At 59.9% G+C, this 16,219-nt stretch overlaps 2 protein-coding genes across 5 annotated transcripts in view; one reads left to right on the forward strand and one right to left on the reverse strand.

Moving 5' to 3' along the window:
• The window catches only part of MUC6 (mucin 6, oligomeric mucus/gel-forming), a 72,993-nt gene extending 68,826 nt beyond the window's left edge, over positions 1-4,167 (forward strand). Inside the window, exon 34 of the mRNA XM_074273574.1 lies at positions 4,068-4,167. Coding sequence (XP_074129675.1) covers positions 4,068-4,085 — 18 coding nt within the window. The 3' untranslated portion in view covers positions 4,086-4,167. The remainder of the gene's footprint in view (positions 1-4,067) is intronic.
• A 2,153-nt stretch (positions 4,168-6,320) lies between these two features.
• AP2A2 (adaptor related protein complex 2 subunit alpha 2) overlaps positions 6,321-16,219 on the reverse strand; it is a 48,465-nt gene continuing 38,566 nt past the window's right edge. For 2 of the 4 annotated variants that reach the window (XM_074273575.1, XM_074273576.1), the window contains exons 14-23: positions 16,035-16,208; positions 12,178-12,341; positions 11,436-11,513; positions 10,762-10,844; positions 10,559-10,648; positions 9,220-9,343; positions 8,427-8,543; positions 8,279-8,348; positions 7,816-7,950; positions 6,321-7,735 (exon numbers count right to left, since the gene is read on the reverse strand). In XM_074273575.1, coding sequence (XP_074129676.1) covers positions 7,658-7,735; positions 7,816-7,950; positions 8,279-8,348; positions 8,427-8,543; positions 9,220-9,343; positions 10,559-10,648; positions 10,762-10,844; positions 11,436-11,513; positions 12,178-12,341; positions 16,035-16,208 — 1,113 coding nt within the window. In that variant the 3' untranslated portion in view covers positions 6,321-7,657. The remainder of the gene's footprint in view (positions 7,736-7,815; positions 7,951-8,278; positions 8,349-8,426; positions 8,544-9,219; positions 9,344-10,558; positions 10,649-10,761; positions 10,845-11,435; positions 11,514-12,177; positions 12,342-16,034; positions 16,209-16,219) is intronic. The other 2 variants (XM_074273577.1, XM_074273578.1) reach the window with 1 other exon arrangement.

The raw sequence follows: 16,219 nt of genomic DNA on the forward strand, positions 1-16,219 counted from the left end.
ACCAGAGCCTCATCTACTGGTCCTAACACGTCCTCAGTCACTGCACCACAACACACAACCACTGCACCCATTTCTGGACCCATCACCATGACTACAACCACCACTCGCACAACTGTTCCCCAAACTGGTTCCGTCCACACAGGGACCACCATGAAACCCACAGGCCCTGGCACTGCTGGGATCATGTCAACAACTGCCACACAATCAGGCACACACACACAGCACAGCACAACCATTCCTTCCTCGGAACCAACACCCACCTCTCTCCCTCACACAACACTCACCTCCTCATCTGTCCCATCCAGCACACGGACCTCTTCCACTACACTCACCACGGCCACCGTGAAAGGTACCACGGGATCCACGCCAACAGGGACAGCCTCCCACTCTTCACAAAGAACCACCACCACTTTATCACCCACAGCCTCCTCGCAGAGCACAACCAGAGCCTCATCTACTGGTCCTAACACGTCCTCAGTCACTGCACCACAACACACAACCACTGCACCCATTTCTGGACCCATCACCATGACTACAACCACCACTCGCACAACTGTTCCCCAAACTGGTTCCGTCCACACAGGGACCACCATGAAACCCACAGGCCCTGGCACTGCTGGGATCATGTCAACAACTGCCACACAATCAGGCACACACACACAGCACAGCACAACCATTCCTTCCTCGGAACCAACACCCACCTCTCTCCCTCACACAACACTCACCTCCTCATCTGTCCCATCCAGCACACGGACCTCTTCCACTACACTCACCACGGCCACCGTGAAAGGTACCACGGGATCCACGCCAACAGGGACAGCCTCCCACTCTTCACAAAGAACCACCACCACTTTATCACCCACAGCCTCCTCGCAGAGCACAACCAGAGCCTCATCTACTGGTCCTAACACGTCCTCAGTCACTGCACCACAACACACAACCACTGCACCCATTTCTGGACCCATCACCATGACTACAACCACCACTCGCACAACTGTTCCCCAAACTGGTTCCGTCCACACAGGGACCACCATGAAACCCACAGGCCCTGGCACTGCTGGGATCATGTCAACAACTGCCACACAATCAGGCACACACACACAGCACAGCACAACCATTCCTTCCTCGGAACCAACACCCACCTCTCTCCCTCACACAACACTCACCTCCTCATCTGTCCCATCCAGCACACGGACCTCTTCCACTACACTCACCACGGCCACCGTGAAAGGTACCACGGGATCCACGCCAACAGGGACACCCTCCCCATCATCCTCCATAAGTACACCTTCAGCAAGCACAGGTTTCTCTGGACATACAAGTCATGTTTCATCTCCTAGTCTTTCTGTCTCATCATCCTCCACTCTTCAAAATAGCATCGCCCCTATTACCAGCAGCACAGCTAAGGTTACTGTGCACCCTGGTACCAGTCCAGCACGCTCCAGCACTACTATTGTCTCAACTTTCCCAGCATCCTTCTCCGTCCCTGTCTCAATGCCCTCCTCCACCATCCTTTCTTCCATGCACACCTCTTCCATCACTCTGACCCCACCCCCTGCCACAGGCTCCACTCACTCCCCCCCTCTGCCCTCCTCTCCCCTGCCTTCTTCCCCTACCGCCACCCCATTTCCTGGGACCAAGCCCTTTTCTTCCCCTCTCAGCTCTGTCACTTCTCTTTCATCGTCCAGCCCCAGAACCCACTCCCATGTCACCTCTTCCAGTGCAGCCCTTCCTTCCTTTAGCACTGAAAGCCTTACTTCTCACCCCCCCACTTCTTCCCATGTTTCTCAGTCCTTTCTCTCATCACCATCTTCTCCTGCCTCCTTAAGCCCAACTAGCTCTCTGGCCAGCTTCTCCTCCCCTGCCTCCACATTTGAGCCCCCACTCCGAACTACTCTAGTTTCTCCTGTGCCCTCCCCAAGCCTCCATCCCCCATCCAGCACTGTGTCTCAGAGCACTTCGGCCGTGCTCCCTAATGTGACCACGTCTACTGCCTTTCGAACCAGCCGTTCCCCCGGCACGGGCTCTCCTCCCACCCCGTTGTCCTCCTCCCCTGTGACGGGTTCTGCCTCAGCTTCTCCCCACCACAGCCTTCCCGCCTCCTCCACTGTGCTTTCCACCATTCTTACCACACCTGTGTCCACCTTCGCTCCCCTGTCCAGCAGTCCCACCGTCCCCTCGCCAGGTTCCGCTTCATGGCCTCCCTCTCCGCCCGCCACTCCCCCTCCCTACCCCAGCACGCTTGCACCTCCTCCAGATTCCACAACCGCCACGGCTGTGTCTACCGCGAGAACTTCCTTCAGCACCCCACCTCTCCCCACTACTTCCACCCGGTTTACCACGTCCCAGTCGACCGTGCTCACCACTCGGGTCCCCACGCCAAGCCTGGCGCCCACCACAATCGGATTCACGCCCTTCCCTTTGTCCACCACAAGCCTGACCTCAGCCTCGCCAGCCCCGTCCACAGTTCTGAGCACTGCGCTTCAGACCAGCTCCTTCCCGGGGTCTTCCGGCTCCGTGTCCTCCCCAGCCAGCACCTGGCCCTCAGGCTCCACAGGTAAGTCCTTGCTTCCTATTAGACCCTCCTGTTCTGCATCCTTATCAGCTGTTAGCTGCTGTGGGGTGGGGGTGGGGGGCACACAGACACACCCACACTCACACTCACTCCCTCACAGATACACACATTCACTTACACACACTCATACATGGACACACTGGTACACACACATAACAGTTACACACACATTCACACTCACACACTCATACACGCACACTCACACTTACACTCATACAGTCACACACACTCTCACACTTACACACACACTCATATACTCACAATACACTCCCTCATACACTCACAATACACACACACTCATACACACACTCACAATACACACACACACACTTACACTCATACACACACTCATGCACTCACAATACACACACACTCATACATACACTCATACACACTCATACACTCACAATACACACACACACTCATACACACTCACTCATACACTCACAATACACACACACTCATACACACTCATACACACTCATACTCACAATACACACACACTTACACTCATACACACACACTCACTCATACACACACACTCATACACACTCATACACTCACACAACACACACACTCATACACACTCACTCATACACTCACAATACACACACACTCATACACTCACACAACACACACACACTCATACACTCACAATACACACACACACACACACTCACAATACACACACTCATACATATACTCATACACACTCATACACTCACAATACACACCCACTTTCACTCATACACACACATTCACTCATACACTCACAATACACACACTCATACACACTCATACACACTCACTCATACACTCACAATACACACACTCATACACTCACACAACACACACACTCATACACTCACACAACACACACACTCATACACACACACTCACTCATACACTCACAATACACACACTCATACACTCACACAACACACACACACTCATACACACACACTCACTCATACACTCACAATACACACACATACACACACACACTCACAATACACACACTCATACATACACTCATACACACTCATACACTCACAATACACACCCACTTTCACTCATACACACACATTCACTCATACACTCTCAATACACACACTCATACACACTCATACACTCACAATACACACTCACATTCACACACTCATACACACACTCACACACTCATACACACACATACACACTCACCCACACGTACACTCATACACACACACACTCACAATACACACACACACACACTCATACACACACACTCACAGACACTCATACACATTCACTCATACACTCACAATACACACACACACACACTCACAGACACTCATACACATTCACTCATACATTCACAATACACACACTCACACTCACACACACTCATACACACACACACACACACACACTGACACACTCACACACTCACCCCCCAGCCCCGAGGCCCCTTCTCTCTCCAGCTGCTCTCAAACCCTCTGCTTCCCTCCAGCCGGGGCCTGCAGCGTGAAGGAGTACGTTGAGGAGATCACCTTCCAGGGCTGCTCGGCCAACGCCACCCTGACGCGCTGTGAGGGCTTCTGCCCCTCCTCCTCCAGGTGAGACTCCGGGCCTCCCCTTTTTCCAGCCCCCCAGTTTCCAGCTCCACCTTCCTGGGTGCCTGCGGCTCGGAGGGGTTAGTCCCTTTGCTGAGGGCCCTCCCAGTGTGGAGGGGCGGCTGTGGAGCTCCTTTCCCCTCCCCCTGCAGAACCCAGGGCCCCACCCTGGCCCTTCCAAAACGGGGTCCTCGCCTGGCTCAATCTCACGGCTCCTTAGATTCCCTGAAACTCAGCCTTTCTTCAAAGGGTGAACAGCATTATTGTGAAAGAGGATCCTGACTTCCCCAGTGTCAGAGGGGTTCGGGGCACCCCCAGGGTTAAGAATTCCTGCCGTGGAACAGAAATGGGGCAAGGGGAGGCCTAGGCCCGGGGCAGCGCTGGCGGTGCAGTGAGAGAGAGCCGGGAGCCCTCTGTGAGGCTGGGGGAGCGGCCCTCGCAAGCCCTCCCCCGTCAGGGTGCCAAGGGGCAAAGGCTCCGCCCGGTGCCCTGAGCCCCCCTTGCTCTGTCCAGAATCAATCCGGACACCTTGAAGACAGAGACCGGCTGCGGCTGCTGCCATCCTCTCGCCACCTACACCAGAGACCTCTCGCTCCACTGTCCAGAGCCAGGGACGCCGGGAAGGCGGCTCGTGGTCCAAGTGCAGGTGTTCAGCAGCTGTGTGTGCAATTCCCAGCGCTGCACACCCTGAGGGCGATGTCTGCGCTGCCCCGGGGTCCACTAGGAACCGCAGGCTCTTATGCCCCAAATCAGCAGCACGGCAAGTGCGCCCACCCTGCGCTGGGGCTCTGGCCCTCCCCCCGCAGCTGCCCGCATGGGGTCATTCGGACGCTCTCCTTGGACAATTTCCCCGAACTGGCTGAAGGGAAGGGGGACCTCGGCATTTCTGGTCTCCTAATCCTCCGGAATGAGGCTGGGGGAGGCCAGGCCCTGAGGCGGGGGTGGGGGGGATGCTGGCACCTGGACCCTGGAGGAAAGGGTCTGGTGCAGCACGGCCCCTCCCCCCGCAGAACGGTGCCCCTGATTTCCGTATTGTAAGGGCTAGATGTAAATTTTTAAAATAAAAAATTTTTGCTAGACTAATCAAGTACTTTGGAATAACTCAAGTCCACTGTGGCTGGAGGCTGTGGCTTGATTTCCCGCCCAGGGGGGGCTGGGGGGCCAGCTGGGGGCCCCCAATTCTTCAGGCAGCAACATGATCAGCATGGAAAAGAAACGGGACAGCCTCGCACTCAGAGCCCGGCTGTGCCGCCTGCGGGAGGGGTGGGGGATGGGGAGCTCCACTTTACACACCAAGTCGCCCGCTCAGGGTCTCTCTGGCCTGGGGCCTCCTGCTCAGAGCCGGCCAGGTCCTAGAGGCTGCCGGTGGTGCAGGCTCAGCCTCTGCTCCAGTCCCGCCTCAGACACTCAGCGGCTGGGCCCCTGGGCAAGCCCCTTCAGCCCTGCCTCAGTTTCCCCACATGTCAAATGAGGGCCCAGCAGCGGCAGAGCCCGGGCTTCTCGGCGTGTCCGGCTCTCCTCAGGCCCTTTCGGGCTCGGCCATTAGGCTGGATCTGAGCCTTCCTGCCTCCGCCCGGGGCGCCGGGACACCAGCACAGTCCGCACTTACACGCCCATCTTCCTCCATCTAAGTGAATCCCCGCCCCCTTCTGAGGGGGCTGCCTAAGATCCGGGGCTCGGACACCCCTCCCCGCCAGGACTCCCAGCTTTGGCCGATGGACCCACGAGGGGCTGCGACCTTGGCGCCTTCCTGTGCCCCAAGCCCAACGAAAGGGAAGCAGCTGCCAAGTGTCGCCCAGGCTCCTCCAGCGCGTCTAGCTGCCCAGCCTCCCACCCTGACCACAACGCGGCCTCTGCCCGCGGTCCGCTCGGGCCTCTGCCTCCTCCACAAAGACTCCGTGCTCCAGCCCGCATCCCTCCCGGGTTCACGGGGTGTCTCGAGCCCCATGGCTTTGCTCAGCCCAGCCCGACATCAGCCCCAAGCTGTGGGTGGCACAGAGTGGGCAGTCTCCCCCGCCGGCCCTGGCCCTGAGAGGAGCCCGCGGCAGGTGCCCCAAAGCCCACTCCACACGAGCCCCCCCGGAAGGCAGAGGGTCTGCAGAGAATCCTCCCCAGGAACCCCGTGACAAGGACAACCAAGACGTTCTGGGTCTGTTCTAGCCATTTATTTCTCTTTTAAAAGATAACACACTTTTCTGACGAATTCACGGGTTTTCAAAATGTCATGATGAAGACTCCTGAGGGAAAAAGGAGGCACTGGGGGAGGGGTGGGGACAGGGCCACGAGAGCCGAGCTACTTGCCATCCACACCTCGTGGGTCCACGTCTCGTGGGTCCACGCGGTGGGAGTCACCCAGGGTGGCCAGCCCACCCAGCCCAAGGCGGGACCTGCGGGGTGCTCAGTGCCTTTCACACGGCGACGCCTAAATACTGCGTTTTGAACAATAACACTGTTTCCATGAGCTCGAGGAACAGAGAAGGACAGGATACATCACTCTGGCAAGCCCAAGTCACGACAGGATGACACAAACGAGGATTCGGTGGGTTCTGGCCAGGTCACTGCACAGCATGGACGCTCGTGGCCAGAGGGTGGGGGCGCAGGAAGGAAGCAGGATCAGGCTGGGGTTCGCTAGGCCCCGGCCCAGTCAGGCCCCAACAGCAGGAACTGGAGCAGTGTGTGCTTGAGGAGCCGGGGGTCTGCCCGGGATCTGGGCCAGGGCAGGGAAGGGCCCCCGGGGCAAAGGCCGACCTGCCAAGCCGCAGGAGCCAGCCCTCAGTAAGCCCCCAGTCGGTGTCCTCCATCCCACCATCCCGGGCCCGTGGCTCTCCAAAGGGTGGCCGGGAGGCTCCACTGACCAAGCGCCTCCGTTTCCCTTAACAGTTCCCAGGAGAGTGACTTGTTTTGAGGTGAAGCGGGGGCATCCGCTCATGTGCCGGGTCCTTCACCTAGCTGTAGAGGCACAGAACGTAGGAGCCTGCCAGCCTTGAACCCCAGCTCCTCTTCTCTGTCCTTGCCCAGCTCATGGCCACACACATCGCGTGAAAGCTAGTGGGCCAAGAACACCCCGAGCCAGAGGTCTGCCAGCCCAGAGGGCAGCCCCCGGGTGCCACCCCCCCTGCTTTCAGACCCTGGTCCCCGCTGCCCAGTCAGCCCCATGGCTGACAGACATTCTCATTCACACCCACTCGTCTCCTCCTCCTCCTCCTCCTCCTCTCCCGGCAGACGTCAGCGAAGAATTGTCTCGATTCCCGCGAAAGCGGACGCTTTGTTCCCAGCGAGTGATCCAGCGGGGGGCCGGCAGCTGAAACCAACACGAGAGTCCCTTCTGACGCCGCTATCTGACAGACGGACCACAGGTTGGGGGGAGTCCTCAGGCACACGGCAATATTCAGACACTGGGGTACAAGGTATATTTATTTGCGGGGGATAATGGAGACAATGAGGAGGAATACACGCCAAAATCGCACTGATTCCGCATTCCCGTTGGTTAAAACTGCTCTGAGAGCAGCTCACATAATCGCTGGGAGACGGTCTCTTTACTCGTCCGAAGAGTCAGCCGGTACATCTGCAACGAGACAGCCGTGTCGGTCTGGGGGGGTGGGAACTGCCCTGAGCTGGGCCCCCCCCGCACTAGACTCTCCTCACCTGGGCCTGCAGGTTGGGTTCCAGGCGCAGCAAGCACCCGATCTGGGCCGTCCTGGTGTGGATGATGCCGGCCCCCACAAAATTGGCCGGGTTGGGGTCCACCTCTTCCAAGAGAGCAGAACCGAAGCCGATAATCTGCCCGAGAAAAAGGGCAGGTGAAGGAGCGGCGCGGCAGGGCCTGCCTTGGAGTCGCAAGCCCGAGGCTTTCGGCGCCCCCCCAGGAGAGGCAGCCTCCGGAAGTCTGTCCAACGGCTCAGACCACGAGGGCCCCGGAGAGCCTCCTTCCGGTCCCTCCGCTCCCAGCCGAGCAGACCCGGGGCCCCCTACGGCCCTCGGTCTATTTGGGGATTCCAAAGAGATCCGAGACGGAATCACCAAACAGGACAGAGAGCCTCTCCGCTCCGGGGGCCCAAGTTCCGGCCCAATTCGGGGCCCTTCCCTGGGCCGCCGACGCCCGCCTTACCTTGGCCTTGGTGATCTCCGGGTCCATGGGGTGCTTGGCCTTAAAGATGTTCTGTACCTCCTGTTGGGGACTGAGGGAGCCGGGAGTCAGAAAAAGCCGCGACCCCCGGGCGCCACCCCCCGGCCCCAGCTCGTCACAAAGGCCTCACTTGCTCAGCTGCTTCCAGCGCTGGAAGAAATCCTGGGAAGCCATCTCCGTGGGCTGGAAGAACTTGTTGAGCGTGATGGGCAGCTTGACCGAGACGTTCTGGAAGGTTCCCCCGTACCTGCGCACCGGACACATGAGACAGAAGGTGGTTCAGGGAAAACACCCGCGCCTCTGGCGCCACTGACCCAGGCCCACTTTGGGCTTAGAAAGCGCCCGGGGCACACGGCGGGGGGGGGGGGGGGGGGGGGGGGGGGCAGCGCCGAGACCTCACTCCCAGGACTCGCTCAGGCAAGCAGGCTCGGCTCGCGGCCGACCCAAACCCAAAGGCCCAGGGAGGAAGCGGTCGGCCCCTCCAAGCTAGGGGAGCCCGCAGACCCCGACTCTGAGGAAGTAGGAGGGGGCGCTCTTGGCGATGTTCGGACAGCCAGGTGTTTCTGCACCGATTTCAGGCGTGAGGGGCCCATTTCGGCACCGCCCTCCCAACGAGGGCCCCAGACTGGCAGGGCCGGCCGCTGCCGTCTCCCTCTAAACTTGTCTCCAGCAAGGCCCCAGTTGGCATCTTTCTTGGCAGAAAGGCTCTCAGAGCTGGGGGAGTCCCTGCCATGGCTATTTCCCAACTGCCAGTGTACCCTCTGAGAACCAGCCTCAGAAGGGCGGCTCACAAAAGGCCCCAGGCAAAGCGGGGCGTGGTGAAGCATGGCACCGAGGCAGAGGGCACCAAGGCCGATAGCGTGGCGGGGCACGAGACCCCCTGCCCCCGGGGGCCGGCGCCAGAGTCCCGCCTCCACACTCACCTAAACTGAATGTTGAGGACGGGCGCCTCGGTGAAATCGGAGATGCACTCGATGTTCACCACCTGCTGCACCTGGGCACCCCCGTCCACGGTCGGGTCCACCGGCTTGGTCTGCAGGTTCAGATGTGCCAGCGGGTTAAGGAGCCCAGCACGTGAGCAAAGGCAGGAGTCGAAGGCCCCGCCCCCAGCACCACAGCGTGGGCCCAGAAGTGGGGCCCCAGCCCTTGGGAGGCCCGGGGGCCCTGGCATTAGGGGAAGGCAGGTCTGGGAGAACCCCCTGAAGAGACTCCAAAGGCCAAAAAGAGATGAGGAGATCCACCCAGATTCCCTAAGCAGCAAGAATGATGAGGAGGGTAAACTGAGGCTGGGTCCTCATCACTCTAAAGCACCACAGCGTGCTGTCCCCCAGAAGTGGTCCCCAAAGGGCCCGTGGGCTGGGGAGGACCGCAGTGAGGGAGGCTCCCATTTTGCTGCTCTTGTCTCCCTCATTAGACGGAGAGCTCCAGGGGAGCAGGGACCAGCTTTTGCCTCCTTTGGTATTCCCAGCACCTCACAAAGTGCCTGGCACACAGTAGGTGCTTAAGGACAGACCCTCCAGGTAAGAGCCCTGAGAAAGCCTCGGGCGGCTCGGCGTGGGCCCAGATGCCCCCCCTGCTCTGGCAGCTTTCACCTGCCAACTAAGCTAGGGCCCAGCCCTTGCCCATGGCCCTTAAAGATTGCCTAGAGGATTCCCAGGAAAACCACAAAAGGCTCCAGTGGCTGCTTCACACCATGTTAGAGATGCTGACCCGGGTGCAGCGCGCAGAGGCCTTAAACGCCGGACAGGGAGCCCGGCCTGCAGCTCTGCTCAGGCTCCCCGCTTCCTGTGTGCCCCTCGCCCCGGGGAACCGGCTCTTTAACAGAGAGCCCCAGAGACACCCCCTAAGCTTGACACAGGAAGGCTGTCGCCCCCTTCCCGTGAGGGCGCCGACCCGGAGGCCCCAAGCAGGGCTAAATCCCACTGGGCAACACGACGAATCATGGCAGGAGAGAATCAAAAGGAAGAGACCTAAAGGAGCCCAACCAAGTGGGTCTGGGCCGGGCCCCAGAGCGTGCTGGGCATGGGGCCCAGGCGTGTCCGTCCCCTAAAAGCTGGGACAATGAGATGACTGAGCAGGGGCCCGAGAGCAGAAGGGGAGCCCACCGGGCCCTTGCCAACCACCAGGTGCCGCAGTCTGCCAACCCCACAGCACAGGGGGCTCACGAGAGACCCGTGGGCACGTGGGCCTCAGGCCTTCCCCAGAACAGCCTGGGACCCCACGTTGAGCGACGGGGCCCGCGGAAGCGGGAGGAAAGGATATTGGACTGCAGCTCGTCGGAGCAGATCAGCGTCGGGGTGAAGGTTAAGAACTGCGTGGAAGTCTTGTTACCGTAAAATATAAACATGCGGCCTAGGAGAGAAGAGAAGACCCAGTTTTGCACCCCCGCATCCGGCCCCACGTCAGGAGGGGGGAGGGGGGCGGACACCCCGAGCCCGGGAAGCGGGAGCCCGCCTGCAGCTCACCCAAGTTCTGGCGGAACTCCGACTTCAGTCCGATCTGCAGCAGCTGGTTCTCGAACAGCACCCCGTTGTTCTTACAGACAAACCTGGGGAGAGAGAGGGACGGGCGGGGGCTCAGGGACCGGGCCAGGCGGGAAGCGGCCATTTTCAGAACCGGGGGGACCGGATCGCCAACCTCATGGGCGTTCCCCCGGACGCCAGCCGCGCCCACTGCCCAGGTCTCCACCCTCCCTGACCTAAGAGCCATTGAGGCTGGGGATAAATGAGGTGGGGACACCCTCATGGTATGGAGGCGTCCGAGCCCTCCGGCTCTCTGAGGAGCTGGAGGGAACACAAGGTCAAGGGCCTCCTGGAGGACGAGTGCAAATCTGGGAACAAAATTCTGCCCCCCGGGAGCCACAGGAACAAGCTGGCCTCTCAGAGGCCGAGTCCTGGGGGGAGAGGAAGAGGAAGGGAGGAAGAGGAAAAGGGGAAGAAGACAAAGAGGAGGGAGGAAGAGAAGGAAGAGAAGAGGAAGGGGAGGAGGAGGAAGAGAAGAGAAGAGGAAGGGGAGGAGGAGGAAGAGAAGAGGAAAAGGGGAGGAGGAAGAAGAGGAAGAGCAGGAGCACAGCAGCCGCAGCCGCAGGGGGCCCTCTGCCCCCGGCAGTGCCCGGCCCCGAGAGGGGAGGGTGGCTTACTTGTGCGTCAGCTCATCGGCACCCCGCGCCGCCTCAGCGGGCTCCTCAGAAACCAGCTCAGATGAAGCCAGGTCGGGGCTAAGAGAAGCGGCGTGGAGAGGAGATAGAGAAGGAAGCAGCAGAGACCAGAGTCAGGGTTAGTGTAGACAGAGCAGAGCCGAGCCGGGAGGGGCCGGTGGGGGGGCCGAGGGCGGCGCCATTCATCCATGGGCGTGAATTCAGTTGAAGTCGGGCCAGAGAAAGCCCCCCTCCCCCTTTTGCTAGGGGCTCCAAGGCTGCACGGAGGGGGTCAGAGGCCAGGGGGATGCTCCCGGGAGGCAGAGAGGGGCCCCGAAGATGGGCCCGGGGAGCTGCGGGGACCCTGGTCAGACCACAAAGCAGAAAGGGTGGGAGCGGAGGCCCGGCAGGGAAGCGAGACCCAGACCGGACCAGAAGCAAGGGACAAGCAGTTAAGCAGATGAGGGGGAGAGAATGAAGGGGGAGCCGGGCCTCCGGGCAGCACCCGAGCCTCGGGTCATGAGGAGGGCCTACCCCCCAGTGAGAGAGGGCCGGGAGGGTCACTCAGCCACGAGTGCCCAGGCCGCAGCCCACGCGCAGGAACAAGGGCTGGTAAAAACCTGGGCACAGCGCTGGCACGAGGGGGGGGGAACACGGGGACTGCAGCCGGTGCCCGGACGAGGAGGCCGGCCGGAAAGCAGGCATCCTTCGGGGTCCATTCAGGAGCCCCCAACATGCCAACTACCTTGCAAAGTTTTCCTGTGAGCCAGGAGCGAGCTGGGTCACCGCAGAGGCAGGCTCAGAGAACACGTCCACCAGCAGACTGCCACTGGAGGCCGGAGCGGGAGCTGCATTGGGCGGGGGGCCGGTGCCCAGACCCAGGAGGTCTGCGGACGGAGAAGGAGTGGACTGCAAGAGGAAACAGTGCGGTCACGGAACGGGAGCCTCCCTCCCATGCAGCCGCCCGCCAAGCCCTCCCCCGTGGGCTCGCCCAAAGCCGCCAGGTGCTCCTCAGTGGCCAGCGCCCACGAGGCAAGCCTCCCCTGCCACGGACACACGTGTTAACAGCCCAGCCAAGCGGTGCCACGAGGACGGAGTGGGTCAGGGCCCCGCGCTCAGGCTCTCCCCACGCCTGGGGCGGCAAAGGGAAATGGGCACTCGGAGAACCGGGTGAGGGGCAGGGCGAGCAAGTGCCCCTGGAGAGAGCGCGGCCCCCACCCGAGGCTTGCACAGAAAAGCCCCCTGGGCATGTGCTCTTGAAGAACAAGTGGCAAAAAAAAAAAAAAGAAAGAAAAGAAAAGGCTTTTGAGAAGTAAAAACAATGAAAAATCCTTAACAAAAATCCGCTACGGACTCCATAGACCGTCTCTGTACAATCACATCTATTTCCACGGTTGTCACATGAGAGTAGACAAAAGGGAGAACCACAAGGTCGAAGCCCAAAAGGGGCAGCGGCTGCTTCGGTCCGCAGCCGTCTCCACTCTTCTTCCTCGGGATGCGGGTGCCATTTTTGCCCTTAGCCAACCCGCCCTGGTCCCGCGCCAGCTCACGTCAAGCTCTCCGGGCTTTTCGGAAATCCACCCAGCATCAGTTCCCATGGAGAGATCCCCAACATGAGCAGCCCCCCAGCTTCCAGGTCTCTGCCACCTCGAAGAGCTGCTCTCCCCTTCCTGCACGTGTGCGTCCTTAATCTCTCTGGAACTGCTGGATCAAAGGGCAGGCGCAGCTGCAAAGCCCTCTGGGTCTAGCTCCCCATCACTGGTGCATCAGCGACCCGGTTTTCCTGGTCCCCTCCAGCATTTGTCCTTTTTGAGCAGCTGGAAGCTCGGGCTGTTTTAATTTGCCTTTCTCTAATCTAAGGGACCCAGAGCACTTTTTACGTGACCAGAGCTCGGATTTCCTCTTGGGAAAACTGCCCTTTTCCGTCCTGTGACCATTTCACAACTGAGGGAGGGCTCTTATCTTCAGAAAGTCGCCTTCCTTCTATCCTCAGCGAGGTCTCTCTCAGACTAATGCTGCCTTCGAAGCGGGCCCGCGTTACCTCTGAATCGGGCCCGTTTTTGCTCTCGCCTTGTCGAGATGGCGACCGCTGCCCTTTTCACCTCAGTTGCAGCCTCTATTTTAACTCGGTGGTCTCCGCCTCCCGTGCGCCTCCCGTAACTAGGCGACTGCCGGATCCTGGTTCCTAATCCGCTCTGCTGCTGCTTCATGGCCGAGCTCGTCCCGCTCGGCTCTGTCCCGATCCCTAACTGCGAACTTGCCTCTTTCCTGCTCTGTGCATCCTTCTCTTCTATCCCGCCCCTCCTCCGAAGTCTCTTTTGCTTTTAACTGCTCCCTCCCTTAATCTGCTCTTCCTCTCAGCCCTCCACCTCCCCCTCCCCCCTGGGAAAGGTATGTTTGCCTAAAAGACTATTTCACGGCTAACTCCCAGAGTGCAGATGATGGTCAGCAACACGAGGACACTCAAGAGCTCTGGGACTGACTGGGCAGCATGGGAGTGGCTTGCAGTCCTCAGAGAAGGAGCCGAGCTCGACGAGCAACGTAGCTCAAAAAGCAATGTGCGATGAGCAGACCCGGTCATTTTCCCATATAATTTCTTGACTCGTGTGGGGGCAGGACCATGATGTCTAGGCTCTCTCTCTCTCTCTCTCTCTGTCTCTGTCTCTCTCTGTCTCTCTTTTTTTATCATGGCTCTCAGGGCGTCCAAAAATTCTTAAGTCCTCTCTCCTCAGTCTATTTTCTGGGTCATTTATTTTTCCTATAAAATATTCCCCATTTTCTTCTACTTTTTCCTTCTCCTAATTGTTTCATCGCTTCTTGGTGCCTCGGGGAATCATTCGCTTGCCCGACTCTAACTTCCAAGGACTTACTTTCTCCAGGGCTTTTGGACTTCCTCTTCCATCTAGCCAATTCGCCTTTTTTAAAAGAGTTCTTTACCTCGGTGAATTTTCTTCAGCACTGTTTGTGTCTCTGACCAAGCTGGCGATTCTCTTTTAATAATTTCCTTGTATAGCTCACTTTTCCGTTACTAATTCAGACCTTTCTTTAACTTTTCCAGGGGTTCTTGCTGGGCTTGGGTCCAATGGGCATTTTCGTCCCAGGCAGCCGTTTTCACCCTGTACCTTTTCAGAATCGCGTCTTCTCGTTGCTATTTGCTCATTTTCCCGCCTGTTTCCTGACTTTGGCCGCTGCTCCCCCAGTCTCGAGTTTGCCGGAGTCACTCCTGGGGTCTGCAATAACGCTCCAAGGGGAGTCTGAGGAGAGGTCTTTCAAGGCCCCAACTCTCTTCCAGACACGACTGCTAGAATCCTCTCTGCCTCAAAACCGTGACCAGAGTCCCGGCTCGCAAAGGGCAATGACGTGGCTGCTCCCACACTCGGCACATCGCTGCTGGCCACAAGGGGGCACAACCAGCAGCAGAACCGTCCTCTCCGAGTAGCGAAAGCCCAGGACAGAAACGGGGCGTTGGGCTCCCGGTGCAAAGCTTCTGCTCCCTTGATGGCAGCCCCCCCCAGTCGCAGGCCCCGAGCGCCCCCTACACTTGTGGCCGTCCAGCTGAAGAAGTGCACCCTGGGGCGGAGCCCCCTCCACGAAGAGCCAACCACGTCCAGGGCCGGGCAAGGGCCCCCGCCATGCAGCCCACACCCAGACCAGCCGTTAGTGATGGCCAGAAGCTGCCTCGGGCACGCCCCAGCCCCCGAGCCAAGACCCAGGAAACCTCCAGAAGGGATTCTCCAGGGCTCAGCAGAGGTGCTCCTGGCTGAGGGCGGGACAGACCCCCGAGGGGAGGAGGCAGAGAGACCAGGAGAGCGGAGGGGCGAGGTCTGGACACGGGAGCCGGCTCGGGCCACACGTCCTGAGACAGGGCAGCAGGAGACACCTTCAGAGGGCGCAGACATGGGGAGTCACGGCGTGCCGGGATGCCCGGGGGCAGGACTCGGGGCCCCCCAGGCCACGTCCCCCCTGCCCCGAGGGGATGAGTGCCAGCCAAGGGCGCCCCGTGGGGCTCTCGGGGCACAAACCCACCAAGGACTGGCTGCATTCCAACCCGTGCCAACAATGCCGGGGCCCGGCCCCTCAGGGGCAGTTCCAGCCGGCTCAGGGCTCATGAGCTTCAGAGATGGGGAAGCAGCCCCCCAAGTGCCCCCTCTCGCCCCCTCCAAGAACCCCACACAGACCCCGAGGCCTTTGCCAGTCTCGGACCCGTTTCCTCCAGAGACTGGTGTGCGAAAGGACAGCCTGGAGCTCAGGTCTGACTCGGCCTCCCCGGCCTGGGCCCTGAGGCCTTAGTAGTGTGAGCACGGGGCTGACCCCGCGGACCCCCAGGCCCATCTGTCTGTGGGAGAGGACGGCTCACCGAAAGACGCTCCGAGTCGAGAAAGGGACCGGACGTGTGAAGGGCCCGGGAGGCACCGACCGAGGGGCGCCCCGAAATACGGAGGCCTTCGTCCAAAACCTCGCGCTTGGGGGAACCGCGGACACCGGCCAAAAGCCTGCGGCCGCCCCGGAAAGGCTGAGCGCGGTCACCCAGCTCCGAGGAAGTCACTGTCCCAACAGGCAGCGGGCACTTCAAGGGGGCGGGGGGAAGGCGGAGGCACGTACCACAGCGCTGGCGTTGACCGGTGCTGGCTCGGTGCCCCCGTTCATGTCCGCGCTCCGCTCCTTCTTGGTTTCCTCCAGGTCCGTGACGGTGCTGGGCCCCTTCTTCTTCTTCAGCTTGGCCAGGATGGACGACTCCCGCTCCGGGAACGGAGGCATCTCCTCCAGCACCGTGGCCTTGGAGAGAC

The sequence above is a fragment of the Sminthopsis crassicaudata genome, chromosome 6 (genome assembly GCF_048593235.1).
Source record: "Sminthopsis crassicaudata isolate SCR6 chromosome 6, ASM4859323v1, whole genome shotgun sequence".
Lineage (NCBI taxonomy): Eukaryota > Metazoa > Chordata > Mammalia > Dasyuromorphia > Dasyuridae > Sminthopsis > Sminthopsis crassicaudata.